This window comes from Bombus terrestris, chromosome 16, assembly GCF_910591885.1.
Source record: "Bombus terrestris chromosome 16, iyBomTerr1.2, whole genome shotgun sequence".
Classification (NCBI taxonomy): Eukaryota; Metazoa; Arthropoda; class Insecta; order Hymenoptera; family Apidae; genus Bombus; species Bombus terrestris.
The window spans coordinates 3,962,908-3,983,569 of NC_063284.1; the positions used below are offsets into that span (position 1 = coordinate 3,962,908).

The 20,662-nt window shown below is 36.9% G+C and overlaps 1 protein-coding gene and 1 long non-coding RNA gene across 4 annotated transcripts in view; both read left to right on the top strand.

Annotated features, from left to right (window-relative positions):
* LOC100645900 (probable cationic amino acid transporter) overlaps positions 1 to 20,662 on the top strand; it is a 72,739-nt gene that overhangs the window by 33,108 nt on the left and 18,969 nt on the right. The window contains exons 1-3 of one of the 3 annotated variants that reach the window (XM_020868082.2): positions 1,321 to 1,562; positions 1,646 to 1,876; positions 18,964 to 19,172. In XM_020868082.2, coding sequence (XP_020723741.1) covers positions 1,702 to 1,876; positions 18,964 to 19,172 — 384 coding nt within the window. In that variant the 5' untranslated portion in view covers positions 1,321 to 1,562; positions 1,646 to 1,701. Of the gene's footprint in view, positions 1 to 1,320; positions 1,563 to 1,645; positions 1,877 to 18,963; positions 19,173 to 20,662 lie in introns of those variants that run through there. The other 2 variants (XM_012319598.2, XM_048413240.1) reach the window with 2 other exon arrangements.
* LOC125386535 lies at positions 13,102 to 13,808 on the top strand. Its single transcript, XR_007226775.1, has 2 exons — positions 13,102 to 13,180; positions 13,277 to 13,808. It is a non-coding gene; the product is annotated as an uncharacterized LOC125386535 (long non-coding RNA).

Genomic DNA, 20,662 nt, shown 5'->3' on the forward strand with positions numbered 1-20,662 from the left:
TAATATTTATTCGAGCGAGGTACGTGTCACGGCCAATGAAATAAAAAAAAAAAAAAAAAAAAAAAAGAAAAAAGAAAGTGAAAAATCAGGAAGGAAATTGACGCCGTGAGGCTAATTAATTTAAATCATTGCAGGTCGTACTTGCGCATCAATTAGCGGCCTTTAAACGCGTGAAGCTTTAATCAGCTGTTACATCAGAACGTGGCTGGTTGTCCGATCGAATCAACCAACGGATTAAAACGTCGATAACTGTGATGTACGCCGGTGCCGACTGCTAATTTATCATGTCATATCGTTAATCGCCTCCTCTGCCTCATTATTCTGTTGATGTTTCTCTGGCTACTATCCATCGATTTTCTTTTTTCGAACGCGAATCAGACGTTTCAGGAATTTTTTGCTATTTTGCTGAAACAATAGCTTGACAAAGCTTGTTGATATTAATGAAAAAGGTCGAAATGGCTTTGAGAGCTTTTGTGATATTTTCCATTGGAAAATGTTCTCAGAGGAATTTTCAATACGGTGCGAAACTTTTGAAGCTATTGAAAATGCATACTTCTTGGTTGGTTCACTTATAAGTATTTTCAGAACACTTTTTATATTTGGTTGAAATTGAGGTTAGGCAAATTTTTCGATATTGTTGAAAAAAGAAAGAAAGAAAGAAAGAAAGAGAAATGAAGTTTGGGAATTTGCGCGGTGCTTTTAATTTGCAAGAATTTTCACAACATTTTTCATATTGTATTGAAAAATATTCTGGCCACTTTTTGTTCATACTATGTAGAAATTAATTAATTGTAATAAAAAATATTTTTAGAAGCTTTCCAAATATTTTGTCAACAGCTTTTTACAAATTTTGTTATATCACATCAAAGAAAGTTCCGAGAATTTTTCTCATATTCCCTATCGTGTTATCGTGGACAGAAATCTAAATCGTGTGACTATGCATTTGATTGGCCAGAAAGTTCAGTCAGTTTTTTATACGGTAGCCTCCTTTCACCAAAGATAAAGAATTTTACTAAGAAATGTATGAACCAAGTTAGATTGCAACCTTTGGTATTCTACGTTACTTATCCAAACTAATATCTACTCCTGCTGAAAACGACAACGTGAGTTCGTGCTCGCCATCTATATGCAGATGCGCTAGTTACAATAAATAGTAACTAGAAGATAGTTCTAGATACAATCGATAGATTTGATCGATAGGTTTAAGATATTCTTTTGCTTTTTATCCCTAGTCTATGTAAGAAAGTGCAATAAAGGTTTTTCGGCTCAGAACGGTGTGATAGATTTGTTCAAAGAATAAAATAATAGCTTTTGTGATCCTACCTCTAAATACAGAAATAACAGCAGGTATGGGCCCAGGTTCAACAATTAGTTATTATTTTATTGAAAATATTATTAATAGTAATAATATTGAGGAGCTCGGAAGATAACCTAAAAACCAAAAAAAAAGAAGTGCGCGATCGATGATTCAGTGTTGAATGTCATAAAGGCGCTTTATCGAATATATAATAAATGCTTACGTGATAATACAGTTATCAAAAGAATAATCCTGAAATGTGGGAGTAAGAAAAATTAGCCAAAGAAATAACAACAGCACCTTTGGATTTTATTTAATCGAACATGATGTTTCGTGTTGATGTTACAGGAGCATGTTACGCCGAGTTTGGAGTACGAGTGCCTCACACAACTGGCAGCGCTTACATGTACAGTTACGTGACCGTAGGCGAATTAATAGCATTCATTATTGGATGGAACATGATACTGGAGTACCTTATAGGTACGAGCGCGTGTGCCTGCGCTCTTAGCGCCTGCCTGGATGCCCTTACGAATGGAGCCGTTTCCGGAGCGATAGCCAACAGCGTGGGAACCATTTTCGGTGAGCTACTATCCCATTCAACCGTTTAACTACGTTCCTACCCCATCCGCTCACCATACCGCGACTACAAAATGTATAATGGAATCTGCTAATTATCATTACATTGGGACTTGAAATTTTTCATAATATTACACGCGGGATAAACAAGTTCCATCATTCAAGTGAATTTATTAAAAACGATCCTGACATTTGTATGTATGACATTTGTACTATTTGTATTTATCACGAACTGTACACGTAACACGCAACATTCATACATTTATGCTACGTTGCTGATGAACGACTGTTTTTAGAAACAACGTGGAATCTATTTGAGAAACTTATCGACAGTCGTGTGTCGGCTGTTTGCGTTTATTAGCACCTGAATATGCATCATTCTCACAGGGATAATGTTTTTCGAACATTCTAATGACGCACACTGTTCGTGTTTGTTCCTGGTCACTACATATTTCGAAAAATATATTTCGAAAAGATGAAGGCTATACGATCTATTTACGTATTTTCGAAGAATTTTTGCCGAATTCATGAGAATCTATTTTTGAGTTTACGTACTCGTTAAAAACTTGCAAAACAAGAAATAAATAAATAAATAAAAATGATAATGGGTAACGCTGTTAATTATTATGAGGTCATCGCCTACGACAAATTTCGAAAAGAAATTTTCCCTCTGGGAAGGACGGTAAAGGCTATCATTATGACTAATTGAAAAATAGTTTCACGTGAAAAGATGTTTAAAAGATACTATATTATAAGTTACTTGGTAAAAAGCGTTTCTTAAAGGAAACGGTTAGGAGATGGCATTATGAACCGCTGGAAAATTGCACCTGCGCTAAAAGGAACTAAGAGGTGGTACATTATCGCTTCTAGGCAAAATGGTAAAAAGGTAGCCACAGTACTTTTATACAACAGGTCCGACAATTTTTTCCGTGATCCATCAAAGGAGCTGAAATGCATAGGCGAAAATGCACGAAGAAGAGAGATTTACATCGCGTACCAGCTCAAAGAAACTTCATTTGATAGTCTGTTTCTTTTACTCACGCTCGTCGTGGTCGTTAATACGATGTTTCACAAGTGGCAGTGCTGCGAAGACTGAGCATGAAGATTTCATGGCTGATCCGATAAATCGTTGGCTCATACTACTTGCACATGTACAGGATGTCCAGAAATCATGGTACAATAGAAAGCCCGAGTAACTGTACGTTAAAAAGTAAATTAGAAATGTAGGATAAAGTTTTTTCATATGACGCTTCGTTTTCCAGAGAATCGAATCTGAAAATTTGTCGGACATACTCAAACTTGGCTAATTTTCGATTGGACAGGATAAAATCATCGGCAGGAGGAAATATGTCGAAAATGTAGAATGAAATTTTTTCGCATGACGTTTTGATTTTGAGAAAATCGAATTTGAAATTTTGTCAAATATATTCGAATTTGGTCAGATCCGGATTGGACAGGAGAGAAGAGTCGGCGAGACGTTATTCTAGGTGCGAAAATTGATCGAAAATGTGGAATACAGTTTTTTCACAGGATACTCTATTTCCAAGAAAATCAAATTTGGCAATTTACTTTTTTTACGGAATACGTTTTCAAATTTTATTTTCTTGAAAACGAGGCCTCTCAGGGGGAAAATCTTATTCCATATATTTCACTTATTTTCGTTTCAAACCACTAACTGTTTTTCTCGTATTCAGTCAGCAATTAACCAATTTTAAATATGAAGGATCCACGAGGAAAAAAGGAAATGTCAACTTTAACGAATTTTGAATTTTACATTTTTCCTCCTGTGTTATGCTACTGTGTATGCTCATTATCACGGGCTACGTCGTATTAATTTGAATGAAAATTTCCTGCAGTTCCATGGTAATTACAAGAAATTCTGGTGTACAATGTACTTTCCATTTTTCACGGTCTAATTTAACGCATTACATATTACTTCATATTACAAAGAAAAGTTAAAAATGGTGCAGAATAAAACGATGAATAAAATATCTCACTCTTATATAATACCTATGAGAGAATATAAAATTGTAACATGATACATCGAAAAATAAGTGTTCGTTTTCTCAGAAATGCTAAAACCTTCCATGTTTCCTTTTTGTTATAATACTCCATATATTTTGCATATTTTCCATTTATTTTTTCACGTAGAAATACTCTCCTTGTTGCCTATATCAAAATTGTTAGGACACCCTATGTAACCCAGTCCCTATGTGCGGACTTGTGCTAGGATTATTCTACTGCATCCGATTATTACGCGGTATGAACACGGGTTGATGAAACAACAAAGAGGAACCCGGGTAACTGGATATCCGGTCTCCCTGTTACATTTCTGGATGTCTGGCTACTCACGCGGCGCTTCTACTGGCGAACGCGAAAGTGGAACATTCTATTCGTGGTGGATCGATCGCGTACAAGGATCATTCTACTCGAGTGTCTCGCTAGTGGCGGATTGTTCTACTTGAGAGTATTGGTTATGCGTCTCGTATTTGGCTCGTGACACTTTGATGTCTGTATGACTATGGGGTTGTTCTACTGATACCGAAGCCTGTGTAAATGCATTCTTTCAGGACAGCCAGACTTTAAATAATTTATAAAACATTTATTTAGCAAATGTTTAATAATTCATATGTTCAATGTAGTTACTTCAATGTACAATTTATCATTATTTTATATTATTTTCAGTGTTATTTATAGTCAAGAAAATCATGAAGAGTCTTTATAATTTGTTTTATTAATGCTATACTTGATTTTCTCACAGAGACACACGTGTTATGTAAAGAAAAAAGAAAATAGAAAAAGGACTGCTGATCCGCCCATTTTCTCACTACTATCACTAGGAAAGCAAGTAAGCAACGAGAGTTGAGTTTGCGGCGAAATTAATTTCATGAGATGGAATCGACCCTTTGCACCCAAAGGTTTGTTCTTTACCCCGCGACAAATACGTTGGTAATCTGATTATCAGATCTCTCTAGCGCGAGAAAAGATTCTACGAATCCAGTTCGCATATTCACTCTAACAATGCGGTTCATTCCGCAATTTCTAACAAGCACTGATTACGTCTAAATGCATGAGCGTCTTCCGTACAAAGGTAATCGTGTAATACAAAATCAAAAGAGTAAATTTGTTTGTGAAGATAGATTTTTTAACATACGTTTATATAAATCTTTTTCATTCTTATTTGTCGTACAACCAGCTTCCAAAGTTAGTCTCGCATCTTCTATTATAGCCTGTATAATTTCAAAATAAAATCTAATTTCTCAATCAATTGAACAGTCGTTCCTCTAAATGTTTCATATAAGACACATAAGCTGTCCACAGGTGTTCCATCACTTTTACGACCCACTATATCCAAATATGTTTGTTGAAAACGTTGGCAATCTTGATTCAGCGAAACTTTTTTACGAGAATTCTGCTTTGTGGGTTGTGAAGAGCGTGGTTGAGGAGTTAGGGAAGTTTATGGTCAGACAGATCGGACAGTAGTACGTATGGTGGAACGCGGTGCAAGTGGCATGAATTCGACCCTAGTCAGACCTGCGGTTTAAGTAGCAAGTTTCAGATAGTCGGACTTACAGTTGCTAAAGTCGATATAGCGTGCTCGTAAAATCAATGGGGCGTTAAAGTTGACGCGTTTTGAGTGACGAAACGGTCATTTGAGGCAAATAAAAATCTTTAGTATAGTTCTATTGCGACTTTATACCGTATCCATTCCTAATCTTCTTCTTCTGTAATCATTAATATATTGTAGGAAAATTTGGAAAAGACGCGATTTAGGGAATAGATTCTACAGATATGTAATTTAATATTTTTCAGAACTTAAAAATGTCATAACGTTAGATTTTATAATTTTTGTATTTGAATTTTTAATTTTATATTTTTATATTTTACCTTCTTCTTTTCAGTTGTAACTTATTATTTGTTTTTTTTTTCTATCATCTTGTGTTGTACTATTTTCTTTACACTTGCTCTGCATTGTCTTCTTTTTCACTAAAGGAGCTTTCCTCCCCAGTCAAAGTAACAATAAATAATAATTTTCGGAAAATCTAATCTTCAACTGATTAACGAAAAAATCTGGCTTGCCATTACTTTTAATCTTAACTTTAATTTCAAATAGTTTCAGAGTGAATTCTAAATGAAATATACTGAAATTGTAAATTTATAACACGATCGTTTAATTTATCGCAAATTATTCTACGTTTCATACAAATGTACAAATTTACCTTGAATTTAATTCCAGGCAAAGAGTTGATGAAAATCTAAAATTCAGAAATGACTTTTTCGTTCAAAGAATCTACACGTTAGAAACTGTATAACATAGCATGCTGAAATGATTTAAAACATATTGAAACGATACGTTGCAGTTCCAATTCGCGTTACAAAGGATCGATTAAAAAAATTAATTATCGGGAAAAGGTGAGAAAAAAGAAGGGAAAAATTGGAAAGTGGATTGCGTATATGATTTTGTAGGATAGAATACTACAGAGATGGTTTAAAAATCCTCTACGGAAATAGAAAGAGACGAAGATAATAAAAGATGAAAAAACAGACAACGCGTTTCAGTTCAATATTCCTGGCCACCATTTGTCTCTTTGTGAAACAAGCTTGAATTCTTTTCTTCCTTTCTTTGTTTCACTGTTTTTTCCTTCCACCATTTGCGAAGCCATCTGTTTCCAAATCGACCCGCCAGTACAAAAGTTCCAGCCATATTTTTTGCCTGTGTTCCAAATCCTTTTTAATCCCTTTTCCTTTTATCTTTATTTATTCGCCACGATGGTCAAAAATCTCTTGCCTTGCAGACTAGTGTTTTTATATGTTGAAAATGACAACGTGAGTTCGTGCTCGCCATCTATATGCAGATACGCTAGTTACAATAAATAGTAACTAGAAGATAGTTCTAGATACAATCGATAGATTTAATCGATAGGTTTAAGGTATTCTTTTGCTTGTTATCCCTAGTCTATGTAAGAAAGTGCAATAAAGATTTTTCGGCTCAGAACAGTGTGATAGATTTGTTCAAAGAATGAAATAATAGCTTTTGTGATCCTACCTCTAAATACAGAAATAGCAACATTATATGACACATACTATATAATAAAATAATTCAATTAATTATTTTCTCTATATCTACTTGGAAATTTTCAACAAACAGTATTGTAAAAAGTTGCTGAGCTGTACATTGAAACTTCTATTAAATATTTAATAAATACATATATATATGTCGGGTGGACGTTAAGATTTGAGTTAGGGTTGAGGGCGTGAAACGAATCCCTATTGGCGCTAGACGTGATCATTATGCAATAGAGGAGATACTTACTAGTGCAAATATGACTATGATGGAATTGGACAAGTAATCGCGATAATTAGATACTCGAGAAGCCAATGACAATGATTCTAGGCTCACTAACGAATCCGCGGTCAAGGGGATGACGAACTCTACTTTTCTTCAGCGTCTAAGTTGTACTCAATGTTAATGCACGAGGCAATCACTACGTATCTGAGAGTTACTTGAATCGTCTTTGAGATCGTACCGGAGAGTGGTTCTCCATCACGGTAACGCTGTCGAGGAAAACTATGACGGGTGTGCCCAAGGGCACGAAATCATCGGATTCGTGGAGAGAAGCCTTCATTCGGAAAGTGAGGGAAATTGGCGTTACTGTTAATTGGTCAATTTCCATGTTGGTGGTTAGGGAAGGGTGCTAGCCGCCCTTAAGAGAAAGTTCGAGAAGAGGAAGCGTCGTTGGTGAGGAAAATAGATTTCTCCTATTTTCTTGTAGTTGGGACGAGGACTGTTTGTCGGTTTGAAGGACTTTAGTTAAACAGATCTTAAGATTTATAGCAGGTCCTCGGGCTAGCTGAACATGTACTGTGGAGACGCGTCGACATCTGGTAACCATCTTACTCAAAGAATAGAGTCTGCGTGTGGCGAGCCACGGGACAGAAATCGTTGAAATGCTTACCGTCGTGCCCCGTCCTAAGTATTTCTTTTAAGGAGAGCTATAGAGTTACTTCATGCCTTCGTTAGACAAAACGTTCATCCCTTGACCGCGACTACGTTCGGCGACTGGTTGTCGCCTCGAGCCCGAGCTCACTATCATAAATCTCAAATAAGTACAGTCGAATCGAATGACAACAGTTTCTTAATTCGGCTATGGTGAAATCTAAATTACAACACTAGGGGTCTTCCCAAAGTTCCGAAGGGAAGGTTCCAGTATTCTTTCATCTCCGACACGGCCATTCTGACTATCACACGTCCTCGTGTGTAACTAAAATATTGAGTTTCCTAATATTAGACTCGATACAATTGACATTATTCACAATTTAACTAGATGTTCGAATAAGGCAAGGGTCCAGTGTAGCAACAAATCCTGTTCGGGGGTTTGGCAGCAAAGAAATAAAAGATAATGAAAATTAGTAGCGTTATAGTTTGTATTCAAGGTGATAGTTGCATCCTGCAGGTTATTAGTCGGATCGTAACGGCATGATGGACCATTTTCGATTTCGCACTCCAAAGGATCTCGGTCTTCTAGATCGTGTGAGCACATAGAGCCTTGTTCCACGGTTTCACCGAGTTTTACCATATTGTTGCCCCGAAATGCATGCGAACCACACCGCATGTTCTCACTGAGCCTTATCATACTGTCGCCCCGAAATGCATGCGAATCACATCGCATGTTCTCACTGAGCCTTATCATACTGTCGCCCCGAAATGCATGCGAATCACATCGCATGTTCTCACTGAGCCTTATCATACTGTCGCCCCGAAATGCATGCGAATCACATCGCATGTTCTCACTGAGCCTTATCATACTGTCGCCCCGAAACACGTGCGAACTCGCTCTGCCGGGTGTTAATGGCATAGTGCTACTGATCTTCCGAGATCGAAGTGCACATATCGTCATGGTCACTGTTATTGCCTTCACTACAGACATCCAACTCAGCAGGGATGCGACCATCTGGCATTTTCCTCAACCTGTCGTGACTGTATTTGTACGATCGCTTACCGTCTAATGTCTTTAGGATATACCTGTCCCCTTCCAAGACTTCTGCTATTACAAGTGGACCTCTAAATTTTGGATCTAGTTTGGTTTGATTCCTTTCCTCATTCTTGCGTAATACGAAATCACCGAGATTAAACCTAACCGCTTAAGCTTTAGCTTTGTCAAATCCATCCTCATCATACCTAGCACTAGTTTCCATCCACTTTATTGCCTGTCGTCTTATATTGGAGATACCGATACTTTTGATGTTATCGGGTAACAACAGATCGTGAAGTCTTGCCGTTCTACCTATTAGTAGTTCTAATGAGCTCGAGTTTGTCACGCGGTTGGTGGTGCAATTCAAAGCCAACTGTATTTCCCCAATCGCGTCTTGCCACGGCCGCCCGGTCGTCTCTACTACCGTGAACATATTTTCCAATGTACCCATAACACGCTCTACCTGTCCATTGGCTCTACTAGCACCGATCGCTATCAAGTGAACTTTAATTCGTTTGCTTTCGCAGAATTCTCGAAATTCTTTTACCCTTAAAACATTTTCCCCCGATCTGCTATTATCCGGCAGGGGCTTCCGAATAAAAATATAGCGGATTTAAGCGCTTTAATGGTGTTAAGGGAATCTATCTTACGAGTATGATGCAGGTATACGAATTTAGTGAAGACGTCGATCAAAACAATGACGTACTCCTTTGAATTGCTTTTACCACTCAACTTGCCTGTTATGTCCATGTGGACCGTATGCCAGGGTATGCTGGTCTTAGGTATAGGATGCAGTTCGGCTTGTATCTTACCTAAACTGGCTTTCGAAACTTGACAAGCATGACAGTTCTCAATGAATCGGCGAACGTACTTCGCCATCCCTTCGAACCAGTAATACTCGTATAGTTTCTCCAGCGTTTTCTCCCACCCTAAGTGCATAATTGACTGGTGCACATGGTTAATAACAGACTATCTAAAACATCTTGGGTCTATAGGTACACAGAGAATCCTGCCTTTTCTTTGTATCCTACGGTGCAGAGTACCGAACCGTAATTCGTATGTATTCGCGATGTCTTCCGCGAGTCCATCGTTTTGCAATCCCTTGACGATTTCCAAGGTTTGAGAATCACGACGTTGTCCCGCTAATAGTCAATCTTCCGAAACTTCGGCCAGTCAGCTATTTTCTCTTTGATTTTGTCGAATTTAATAGGGTCAACGCCTGTGGGGTTTCGCGACAAGAAATTTGTGAGCCGCCCGTTTACTTTCCCGATACATAATGTCAAAAATAAAAGTCTGCAAGTAAGCCCATCACCTATGGTCCCTGTCATTTAAATGTACTTTATCACTCGATGCGTTCGACGAGTTGCAATCCGTGACGATAAGGAATTCCCGTCCCTATAGATAGTGACAGAAATGTTTTACGGCGTTTACGATAGCTAATGTATTGAGTTCATAGGAGTGATATCTGGATTCCGCGGAGCTGGTTCTTTTACTGTAATACTCTATTACCTTGGTCTTACCTTCGGCTTGATGCGTCAGAATCACCCCGTAACTCTCCGAGCTAGCGTCAGTATGTAGTTCTATCGGGTAATTGGGGTTGAATATCGTTAGTACCGGCGCGTCGGTCAGGGCGGAAACTACCTGTTGTCTTATTTTCTCGTGTCTATCTGTCCAAGTTATATTTCTGTTATCTGAGACGAGCGCATACAGGGATTTCATCGTCTGTGAGAATTTAGGGATGAATTTTCGGAAGTACGGAGCTAACCTTATGAACTGCTTGAACTGTGTAACGGTCATTGGCACAGGTGAAGAACTTAAGGTGTGTATTTTACCCGGGTTAGGACGAACTTCTCCGTTATGAATTACATATCGCAAATAGAGCACCGATGTCTTTAAAAAAAGAACGTTTCGCAAAATTAAAAGAGAATCCGGCTTTTACGAGGGTATCTAATACGGTGTTCAATCTTTCTAAAGCTTGATCTATCGAGTTGGCAATAATTAGGACGTCATTGAAATAAATAACAACGTACGAATGAGCGAGATCACCTAAGGCCTTGCGAATGACCCTCCAAAAGACGGACGGCGCATTTTTTCAGTCCAAACGGCATCGTTATCTACTCGTATTGTCTGTCGGGATAACGAACGCTGTAAACTCCGTTGGATTAGGATAAATAAAAATTTGGTGAAACCCGCTGGCCATATCCAGGCTAATAAAATATCTCGCCTCTTGCAATCTCGCGACTTGATCCGCAATAAGGAGTAAAGGGTACCGATCCGCGACGATACTTTGATTTAGATCTCGGGGATCCACTCGTAATCTATCTGAGCCGTTTTTTTTTCTTCACGAGTTACGGCTCGCTAATGGCGAATTACTAGGCCTTATAATCTTTGCTTTAATTAGAACGCTTGTTTTCTCACGTACCGCTCTCCGCTCCTCCTCGCTAAGTCTATAAGGACTTCCTCCTACGGTGGTGTTAGGATCAATTAATCGTATTTCTAACCGGCCTACATTTACGCGAATACGTAGGAAACCCGTAACGAATGAATCTTTGAATTTGTCGAGAAGAGAAATTGATCGACTTTTATTATTACCATGTACATCAGCGTCAACTTCATTAACGACGATCTCGTTTGCAGTGGTTTCATTACAGCCATCAATCATTTTTGTTTTACACATAGCGAGGCTATTTTGTTTAATGTTACGTCGAAAACCAGACTTAGAGTTCCGCAACTAATCGTGACATCATATTTCAAATAACTATCAGCAAGGACATGAGAAATTATCTTCGATGTAAAAATCATTAATACACACGATGAACAAATGGGAGGCGTATGTTTAATACAGGTATTCCCTACTCCTCGCATTACTAATATGTCAGTCATTCCTTTGCCAGAAAATCTCGAGGCCGCGGACTCTTTAATTAGTGAACGCTCGGCTCCCGAATCGGAGTAAAATGGAAACGACTCACCCAGATGACTTGATCTATCCGTTGGTGCTTCCAGTACGTAGAAGTCGACTCGCCACCCGTTATTGAAATTATAGTTTCCTTCCATAATCAGGTTGGCAGCTGCGCCCCATGCAGCGGAGTCGGAGCACGCGATTTTAAGAGTTAAAACGTGGTAGCGATAATTGTTAGGTTTCACACTCGATTCGCACTAGCGACTGAATTGCGCGCGACTTGCGACTTGCGCACGATGATCGTAAGTTCTAGCACTGTTATAATCGGCACTGATCCCACTTCTGATGTCGGGTGGACGTTAAGATTTGAGTTAGGGTTGAGGGCGTGAAACGAATCCCTATTGGCGCTAGACGTGATCATTATGCAATAGAGGAGATACTTACTAGTGCAAATATGACTATGATGGAATTGGACAAGTAATCGCGATAATTAGATACTCGAGAAGCCAATGACAATGATTCTAGGCTCACTAACGAATCCGCGGTCAAGGGGATGACGAACTCTACTTTTCTTCAGCGTCTAAGTTGTACTCAATGTTAATGCACGAGGCAATCACTACGTATCTGAGAGTTACTTGAATCGTCTTTGAGATCGTACCGGAGAGTGGTTCTCCATCACGGTAACGCTGTCGAGGAAAACTATGACGGGTGTGCCCAAGGGCACGAAATCATCGGATTCGTGGAGAGAAGCCTTCATTCGGAAAGTGAGGGAAATTGGCGTTACTGTTAATTGGTCAATTTCCATGTTGGTGGTTAGGGAAGGGTGCTAGCCGCCCTTAAGAGAAAGTTCGAGAAGAGGAAGCGTCGTTGGTGAGGAAAATAGATTTCTCCTATTTTCTTGTAGTTGGGACGAGGACTGTTTGTCGGTTTGAAGGACTTTAGTTAAACAGATCTTAAGATTTATAGCAGGTCCTCGGGCTAGCTGAACATGTACTGTGGAGACGCGTCGACATCTGGTAACCATCTTACTCAAAGAATAGAGTCTGCGTGTGGCGAGCCACGGGACAGAAATCGTTGAAATGCTTACCGTCGTGCCCCGTCCTAAGTATTTCTTTTAAGGAGAGCTATAGAGTTACTTCATGCCTTCGTTAGACAAAACGTTCATCCCTTGACCGCGACTACGTTCGGCGACTGGTTGTCGCCTCGAGCCCGAGCTCACTATCATAAATCTCAAATAAGTACAGTCGAATCGAATGACAACAGTTTCTTAATTCGGCTATGGTGAAATCTAAATTACAACACTAGGGGTCTTCCCAAAGTTCCGAAGGGAAGGTTCCAGTATTCTTTCATCTCCGACATATATATAAATATGTAATATAAAATATAACCTAAAAGATCGAAGAATTACCATCATTCAGCTATCGTTGATCACAGGTTAGTTGTTCGTGAGACAAATAAAATAGGAAATTTCTCTATCTGAGAAAAGACAAGAGAAATATTGGAATTTCCCTTTTATCGGATCGTTTTCAGGAAAACTCGTGGTAGAAGAAACAATGGGAGACATCGGCATGGTGATTGAGCTAATCGAACGTCGCAGTTTGATCTTCGTTAACGATGTTTTAGTCTGAAACAACATAACCATAGAAACAACGATATAAAGACCGGAAATTAGAAACCGGACGCGGTGAAAATATGAAATGTAAAAAGAGAGAAGGGGAAATGAAAGGAAATGGGAAAAGGTTTGCGCATAAATTAGTCGGACATTTCCATTATTTATAATAAATTAAGTATACCGGAATGCAATAAGTAACGATTAATAATGGCAGGTTTATCAGTACATTTGATATACGAAGTGTTCCCATTTAATATCTCATAATTTTTCACTCGTTCATGACGGTTTAATAAGAGAAGTTATTTGTTCATCAAAATTTATTTACGTAAATTAAACTATGTCTATTTAACAAAGTTTAGTTATTTGATAATTATAACTGTGGATCTTTCTCTAGTAAAATATGGAGAAGAATGTTTGAGATTTTATGAACTATGCTTTTTACGTGGAAAACAACTTTATTGTATTCGTAATTTAATTGTAAAGTTTCCTTTGAATTTTAATTTAGAAGCTTAATAAAAATCTTATATTCTCTTAAATCCTGATATAAAATATCTGATATATAATATTCTTGGATACTTTATACTTCCTAAATTATAATAATGTAATAATACTCAAACTGTGTTTCTTTAATAAAGACTAGTAATATCGTATCTATTTTTTAGCTAGGGAATTTTCTTCAATAGGTTCGGGTTATTCAAACATGGTGGACAATAAACCGTTCTGTGTATAAAAATAACCTAAAAATTGATACTTCGTTAGCTCGACGATTATCAAGTTAGGGCTCTCGAGTGCACGAGGCCAAAGGAATATTTCCTGGCAAACAATAAAACTCTTCTTTGTTTCCTGCCTTGAATCGTTTCAACGCAAAAAAGCTTAACGAGTCACGAAGACCTGCGATTTGCCGATAAGGCACGTTTTCCCGCTTTTTAATCGTCAAGGGTCGGTTTCATCGTCCAAGAGATACAGTTCTTAGCAAAATTTTAATGTCGTTGCAAATTTTTGACTACACTTTACGTTGACATACGATAGTTTCAATGGTTATGTCATGAGACTATTGGAAAACTTGGTAGAAAAGCAAAGTTAGGTTATCTGTAATAGTGATAAATCTAGGTTTATGGGAAATTAGAATTATGTAAACTTAATCTATATAACCTCAAAGTATTCAGATTTGTTTATTTTCACCAAGAAGTATTTCAAAATAAGGATAACTCACAATTTTTCATTAATTGCAATCAGTTTATTTCCCATAATCTTTATGGCTATGTATAGTAGAATATCGCCAATCCAGTCAAGTGTTTACTTAGAGTTCAACTTTAAGTTTATGTTCGATCAAAAAGCATTTTTCCATGATTTTCCACCCAATTTTCTTTGCAAATCTTCAAATATACTTAAACATGTCAAATATTAACTATTATTATGTTGTTTCATCTTTTAAGTTATGTTTGTTTGAAGCAATAATAATATCTGAACTATCTGACAAACTTCCACGTGAAATATCTAGAAGTGTCTCTGTTCGCCAAGGATTGCTTTAACCAAAGCATTGAAAAATCTAGTGAGAACGTGGAAAAGGGACATTTTGTGTATATTTCCAGCTGGCTGATGAAGGGTCCCTGCACGATGATCCTTGAATGAATTTCCTTAACGTCTTCACCTTTGCCATTTCATCGTCCCAGCAGATGGTAACGGTTCAGCCAGCTTTTTCAACGAAGCGTGCGTCCGCCATTATTCGAATGCACCACGTATACTTCGCTTCCTAGATACTTTGCAGCTGGGTCGTACTTAGAAGTCTCATCGGAGAACAAAGGAAGAAGTGCCAACTTATTTTCTTCGTTTTTCTTTTTTTCTAAAATCTACCGGGTGCTCTATAGATAATTTAAAGTTAATTTGAAGAAGATTTATTCTGTAACAAGTTGAAATAGAATATAATCTATATTTAATAAGGCTTTGCACTTAGAATGATCTTAGAATGACCTTAGAATGACAATTCTTTTAGTATTAATAAATTCCAAATGTTACCAAAATCCTTTGAAGTCTCAGGTTATTCAAATAAGGTTTACTCTGCAACAAGTCGAAATAAAAGCTAACCTATTGTTAACAGCATTCAATTTGGACTTAAAATCGCTTTAGAGTGTTCTTCGAAGTTGATAGAAAGGACTTTCGATGTTAATACAACAATGATATTTAAACAGCAAATATATGTATGTAGTAGTACGTACATTGTTACATTTTTAATAGTTACATTAGATTCTAGTAACTCGATACGAACTGTAATACTGCTATAATTTGTCATGAAATTTGTATACCCCGATAAAATGCACATACTGTTTTTACAGATGAAATATCCTGATATATTTATGAGTGACAGTGTATATTCAACCTATTCAAATTCAATTTATTCTCGAAGAAAAATAACCCTAACTTAATTATAAGCAGCCATATCTCAAGGTTCCCCACAGAATTTTATCCAAAGGAATAAATTGAGTTTAGAAATCAGATCTGCCAACTGCAGTGTTAGAGGTTAGGAAGAGATCAAAGGATCGATTTACAATAAGGGAGAAGACGAAGAATCCGACATCCGCCGGATGAAGAGAATAAGAATGGAGAAAGTGGGTTCAGGTGGGCAGGTTAAAGAGCATCGAAGTGCTCGGCTTCGTTTCGGATCGATGAGGTCCACAGGTGCTAGACTTGATCCGCGCAAGCGCCCCTCTCGCACCCCTTTTTGTTATCCCCGGGTTCCCTTCTTCCTCTGGGCGACCCTTCGCCGCTTTTTCCCCTCGTTTCGCAGCGAAGGATACACTGGGTGATCCGTGATTCACGTATCCAACACGTACACGCTATTCGAACTTAATATTCATGAGGACAAGCCTTAAAGAGAGGCAGGATAACGTGAACTAAGGTATACTAGGATGAAGAAGGGCTTTTGTAGTTTTCCCTGATTTCTCACATTTTTCTTTTCATTCGTTTTTGATGTTAGGTTTCATTTGTTCAATATTTCAGTAGAAAATGGAGAATCTGTTTGATCGGTGATTAAAGGAATTTTGATCGACGATTGACGATAGCTTAAGCTATATTAATTATTATTAATCTCCTATTTTGAACATTTTTCTTTATTCAAATTAGGTTATATTAATCTTCCTTTTTAAACATATTTTCTTTCCATATTCCTCTAACCTTGGTAAATTAGCTTCCGAAAAATTTAGCCATGAAATAGGATAAAAATGGTTTATTTCAATACTTAATAAACATATACTTTATTAACCTTAATCTTACTCTTAATAAATTCATCCCTAAAGGGGTTAGGTATAAAATAGAACTGTAGTCGTTGTTTCAGATGGAGAAATAAATCCTTAATGTTACTGAATAACAATATTGGTAAAATTCAGATTATGAAATAGATTCTCGATGAATTCGTAAAATGTACAATTCCTAACCTCCAAAATACCACAGGTTCAATTCAAACCCCATCGATGTTAGATTTAATCCATGTTTGCAATAATGCCGAAAACTTTCACATTACCGAGTCTTCAGTTCCTCGAACGAGCACAATGGAGCACACTGATGATCGATTCGATTGGAACCTAGGAGATTCCCGCTGAGAATTGTCTTCTTTGTTCTATCAAGCGGACCAATGCGCCATTCGACGATATATTGTTCGATCAAACAGACTTCCAGTTCCGCAGGACGAAGTTCCTAAGCTCTGCCAGGCGTTGCCATTATCATTGTTCGCCCAAGATGATCGACGTCCTTTCTTTAACTTTGACATTTTCGCTTCTCCATCATACACATCGATTTTCTTTATTTTTTTCTTTCACGTCTCGGTGGCTCGAGTAACTTGATAGCTTTTCCACAATTCTTTTTCTGGTTTCTATAGGGTATGTGTATAGTGAAAAGTATATGGTTTTCGATATTGGACACCAAGTCTAATACCAATCAGCTTTTAGATAATTATTAGAATATATTAATTTTGGATAATAGCAAAGATCTTTTGGATAATTATTTAAGGGGTTGAGAATCATAGTGGTGCAAGACAGTTCACTACCGTTCCTCGTAAGTTGGAATTAAATGAACGATTAATTTCGATAGTGTTCTGACAGAGAATTTCATTTGTTAGAAACCTCGTTATATTTTTCTGAAAAAAGAAAAATAAGCGGGAGAAGATAAAGAGAAGAAATAGGATAAAAATTCAATAATTGAAAAAGGAACTGGAAAAAGAATATAGCGAATCGAAGTTAATGTCTCGGTGGAAAATGGACGAGAAATAGAGCACAGTAAAATTCATATCCAACGAATGGATGCAAAATCGACAATAGTGGTGTGGATGTAAGGGTGGGGGGAGGAAAAGGGGCTGGTGAAATAAATGAAACAACGATCAAGCGATGAAGACGGTCAACCGCTACAGGGGATGAAGATACTGGACGATTGAAATGCAGAAATTGATTTTCTACAGAAATCCTGACGATGAGGGAACACGTAAAGGAAACAATTCGATATTAACGCCGCCACGACGGAAATTGAGATTCCTTCGACGCGTTTCCATCAATGCAGCGACTTTGCCTCGTTTCGTTCTGTCGAAAATTATGTTTCTGTCGCGATTCTTCTACTCTATTTTTATATTGTTAAATCGTTGAAGAATCCTTCGAAGATTATTGCCGTTGTTTCTGTTATTATGATAACCCTTCGTATAAATTAGATTCTAGGGACTTCTTCAGATTTAGGGACTTCTTGAGAAACAAGTTGTTACATTTAGTATTATGTATCATGATGTCCAACTATTTAGATTCCAAGATCCCTTCTAACAGAATATCTTTTTAAAATCGTAAAAATTGAAAAATTGTTTAGATATTATTGTATCATATTGTACAGGGTGTCTCAATAATCATGGTAGAATCGGTGAGAATGTGATGCTACCTGAAAGGATTTTTCCAATCGAATGAGAACTAGGAACAAAAATCAAAATTCGCAGTCCAGAACTCGAGACAGAGATACAAAATTGCGCATAAGCTGTATCTTTCCTGATCAATTTTCAAATTTCATTCTCTCAGAAACAAAGCGTCCTGTGACAAAATTGTACTCAACATTTCCCATTTATTTTCTCACATAGAATCATCGTCTAATCCATCATACCATGTTTATTACTATTTTTACGACACTCTATGGAGTATCTATCTAATATTTCGTAAAGTATGGAAAGTATCGTGGTTGTGTATAGGAATGGTTCAAATTGAAAGCAATCGACTCTCAAAAAGTCAGAAGGGGTGAGATTTCCAGCTATCGAGAATGGTTACAGAAACGAGGTGAACCGGAAACGTTCCACTAAGTCCGATATCCCTGGTCTCGTTAGTCGATGGCACAAATTGGGTTCCGTTAATTAGCATGACACTTTTCAATCGCATATATTCCAATCTTAATAAAGATGCAAAAAAATTAACAAACATTTCATTTCGATACCACGGACTTTCCAATTTTAACATTAATTAATTTATAACAATGATCTTTATGGTTTACGTATATATGCAACGAATTATTTTTGAGGAAAATTCGTTCGATGATTCAATGTGAAAAGAATATAAACGACGACGAATGAGATAATTTTGATTTGTTGAAGGTCGACCGCCCGATTTCCTCGCGTTCGTCATCACCCTATTGATGATGCTGCTAATGGCCGCAGGCGTGAAGAAATCATTGGTGTTCAATAACGTGTTAAACGCCATCAATCTCGCCGTTTGGGTGTTCATTATGACGGCGGGGATGTACTACGTGGATACCGATAACTGGAACGAGCACGACGGCTTCTTTCCGTATGACTGGAGTGGTGTAAGTATTTTTAAATGAATATACAAGGGTGTCTCGGTTAAACGAGATCAACTAAATACCTGTGGTACTTGCGATTGTACGAAAAACTTTTCCAGGACAAAGTTAAATTATTACAAGGAGTAGATTTTGTTCATCATCATTGATCATTTTGTTGAGGAGATTTTAAGGTCATAGGTACTTTTTTTTAAATAGAACTCTAGATTTTGTATTTTATACAGAAAGGTATTAAGACATTTGTGTTAGAAAATTGATAATTTAAGAGCTATTCGGCTTTTAATTTTATCAAATGTAATGCATGAAAGACAAGGTAAATATAAACTTCTTTGAGCTTACTATATATGATACTATAAAGAATCTTAGCCGAATTGAATCAAAATCTAAGTAAAATTGTACTAAAAACTAATTTCAATTTAAGTTAAACTTGATGCATGCTTGGTCAAACCTCAATAAACCTAATCACAGTCTTTGCTATGTCAAATTTAACTGGAACTAGGGCTTTATTTAAAGATGATGCAAACTTAATACAAGCCAAAATCAAATCCAATCTAAAGCTAATCACAATTTTAGTTAATTTAAAATTTCAACACAAAAGTCCAATTTTCATGCAAATCTAATGATAAATCAAGTCAAACTTAATGTGGATTGTACCAAACCTAAACCAGTTCCTGCACATAGTACTAACCTAATCTACAAAGCTAATTTAACCTAATTCGACAGAAATTCATTCAGACCTAACTCCTATTAGCTTCACCCACCAATTAAGTCAATCAGAAAAAAGTATGGAAGCATCTTCTCTAAATGTTTGAATACCTTCAGAGATTAATCTTCCATAAATAAAAAAGTATATATTCAATTTCTTAAATTACTCCTAACCTATACAAAATCAAACGTCTGCACACATTTCAATTAAAATCCTCTATACCCTGGAATGCTATCAGAAATTAATCTTCCACAAATGAAAAAGTCAATATATATATTCGATTTCCAAAAATTCGCGCTACGAATTTTAAATATCGAAAAGTACGAATATTTGAACACTAATCATACCAGGGCCGGTCTTTAACTTCAACTTTATGTAAACTACTGTAAATTTATGTCAATTATTACAAAGATACTTTACTTTATGTAAATTTTTACATTAACAAAAATTGAGATATTGATTAATCAGATAATATAAAAATTTGCACAAAGTTAGACAATAACAATCTTGACACGCGAGATATACGTGTGCATATTATGTCGAAATATTTTCTTCCAATGAGAATGCTAGCTTCCTATGATACTTGCTTTCTATTGGTTGAAATTTTCGTCACATTTTTTGAAGGTTATTATAATTTTCAAATCATAGTAAGTTGCTATGCTCTTCTGATTTTAAAACCTATTTTCCAATTAATTTTTGGTAGTTATTATTAAGGTTTGAAATATTTTGAAAATATTCGTTTAGAATATGAATTTTCATAAAAATCAATCGTATTACGTGCTAAACATTT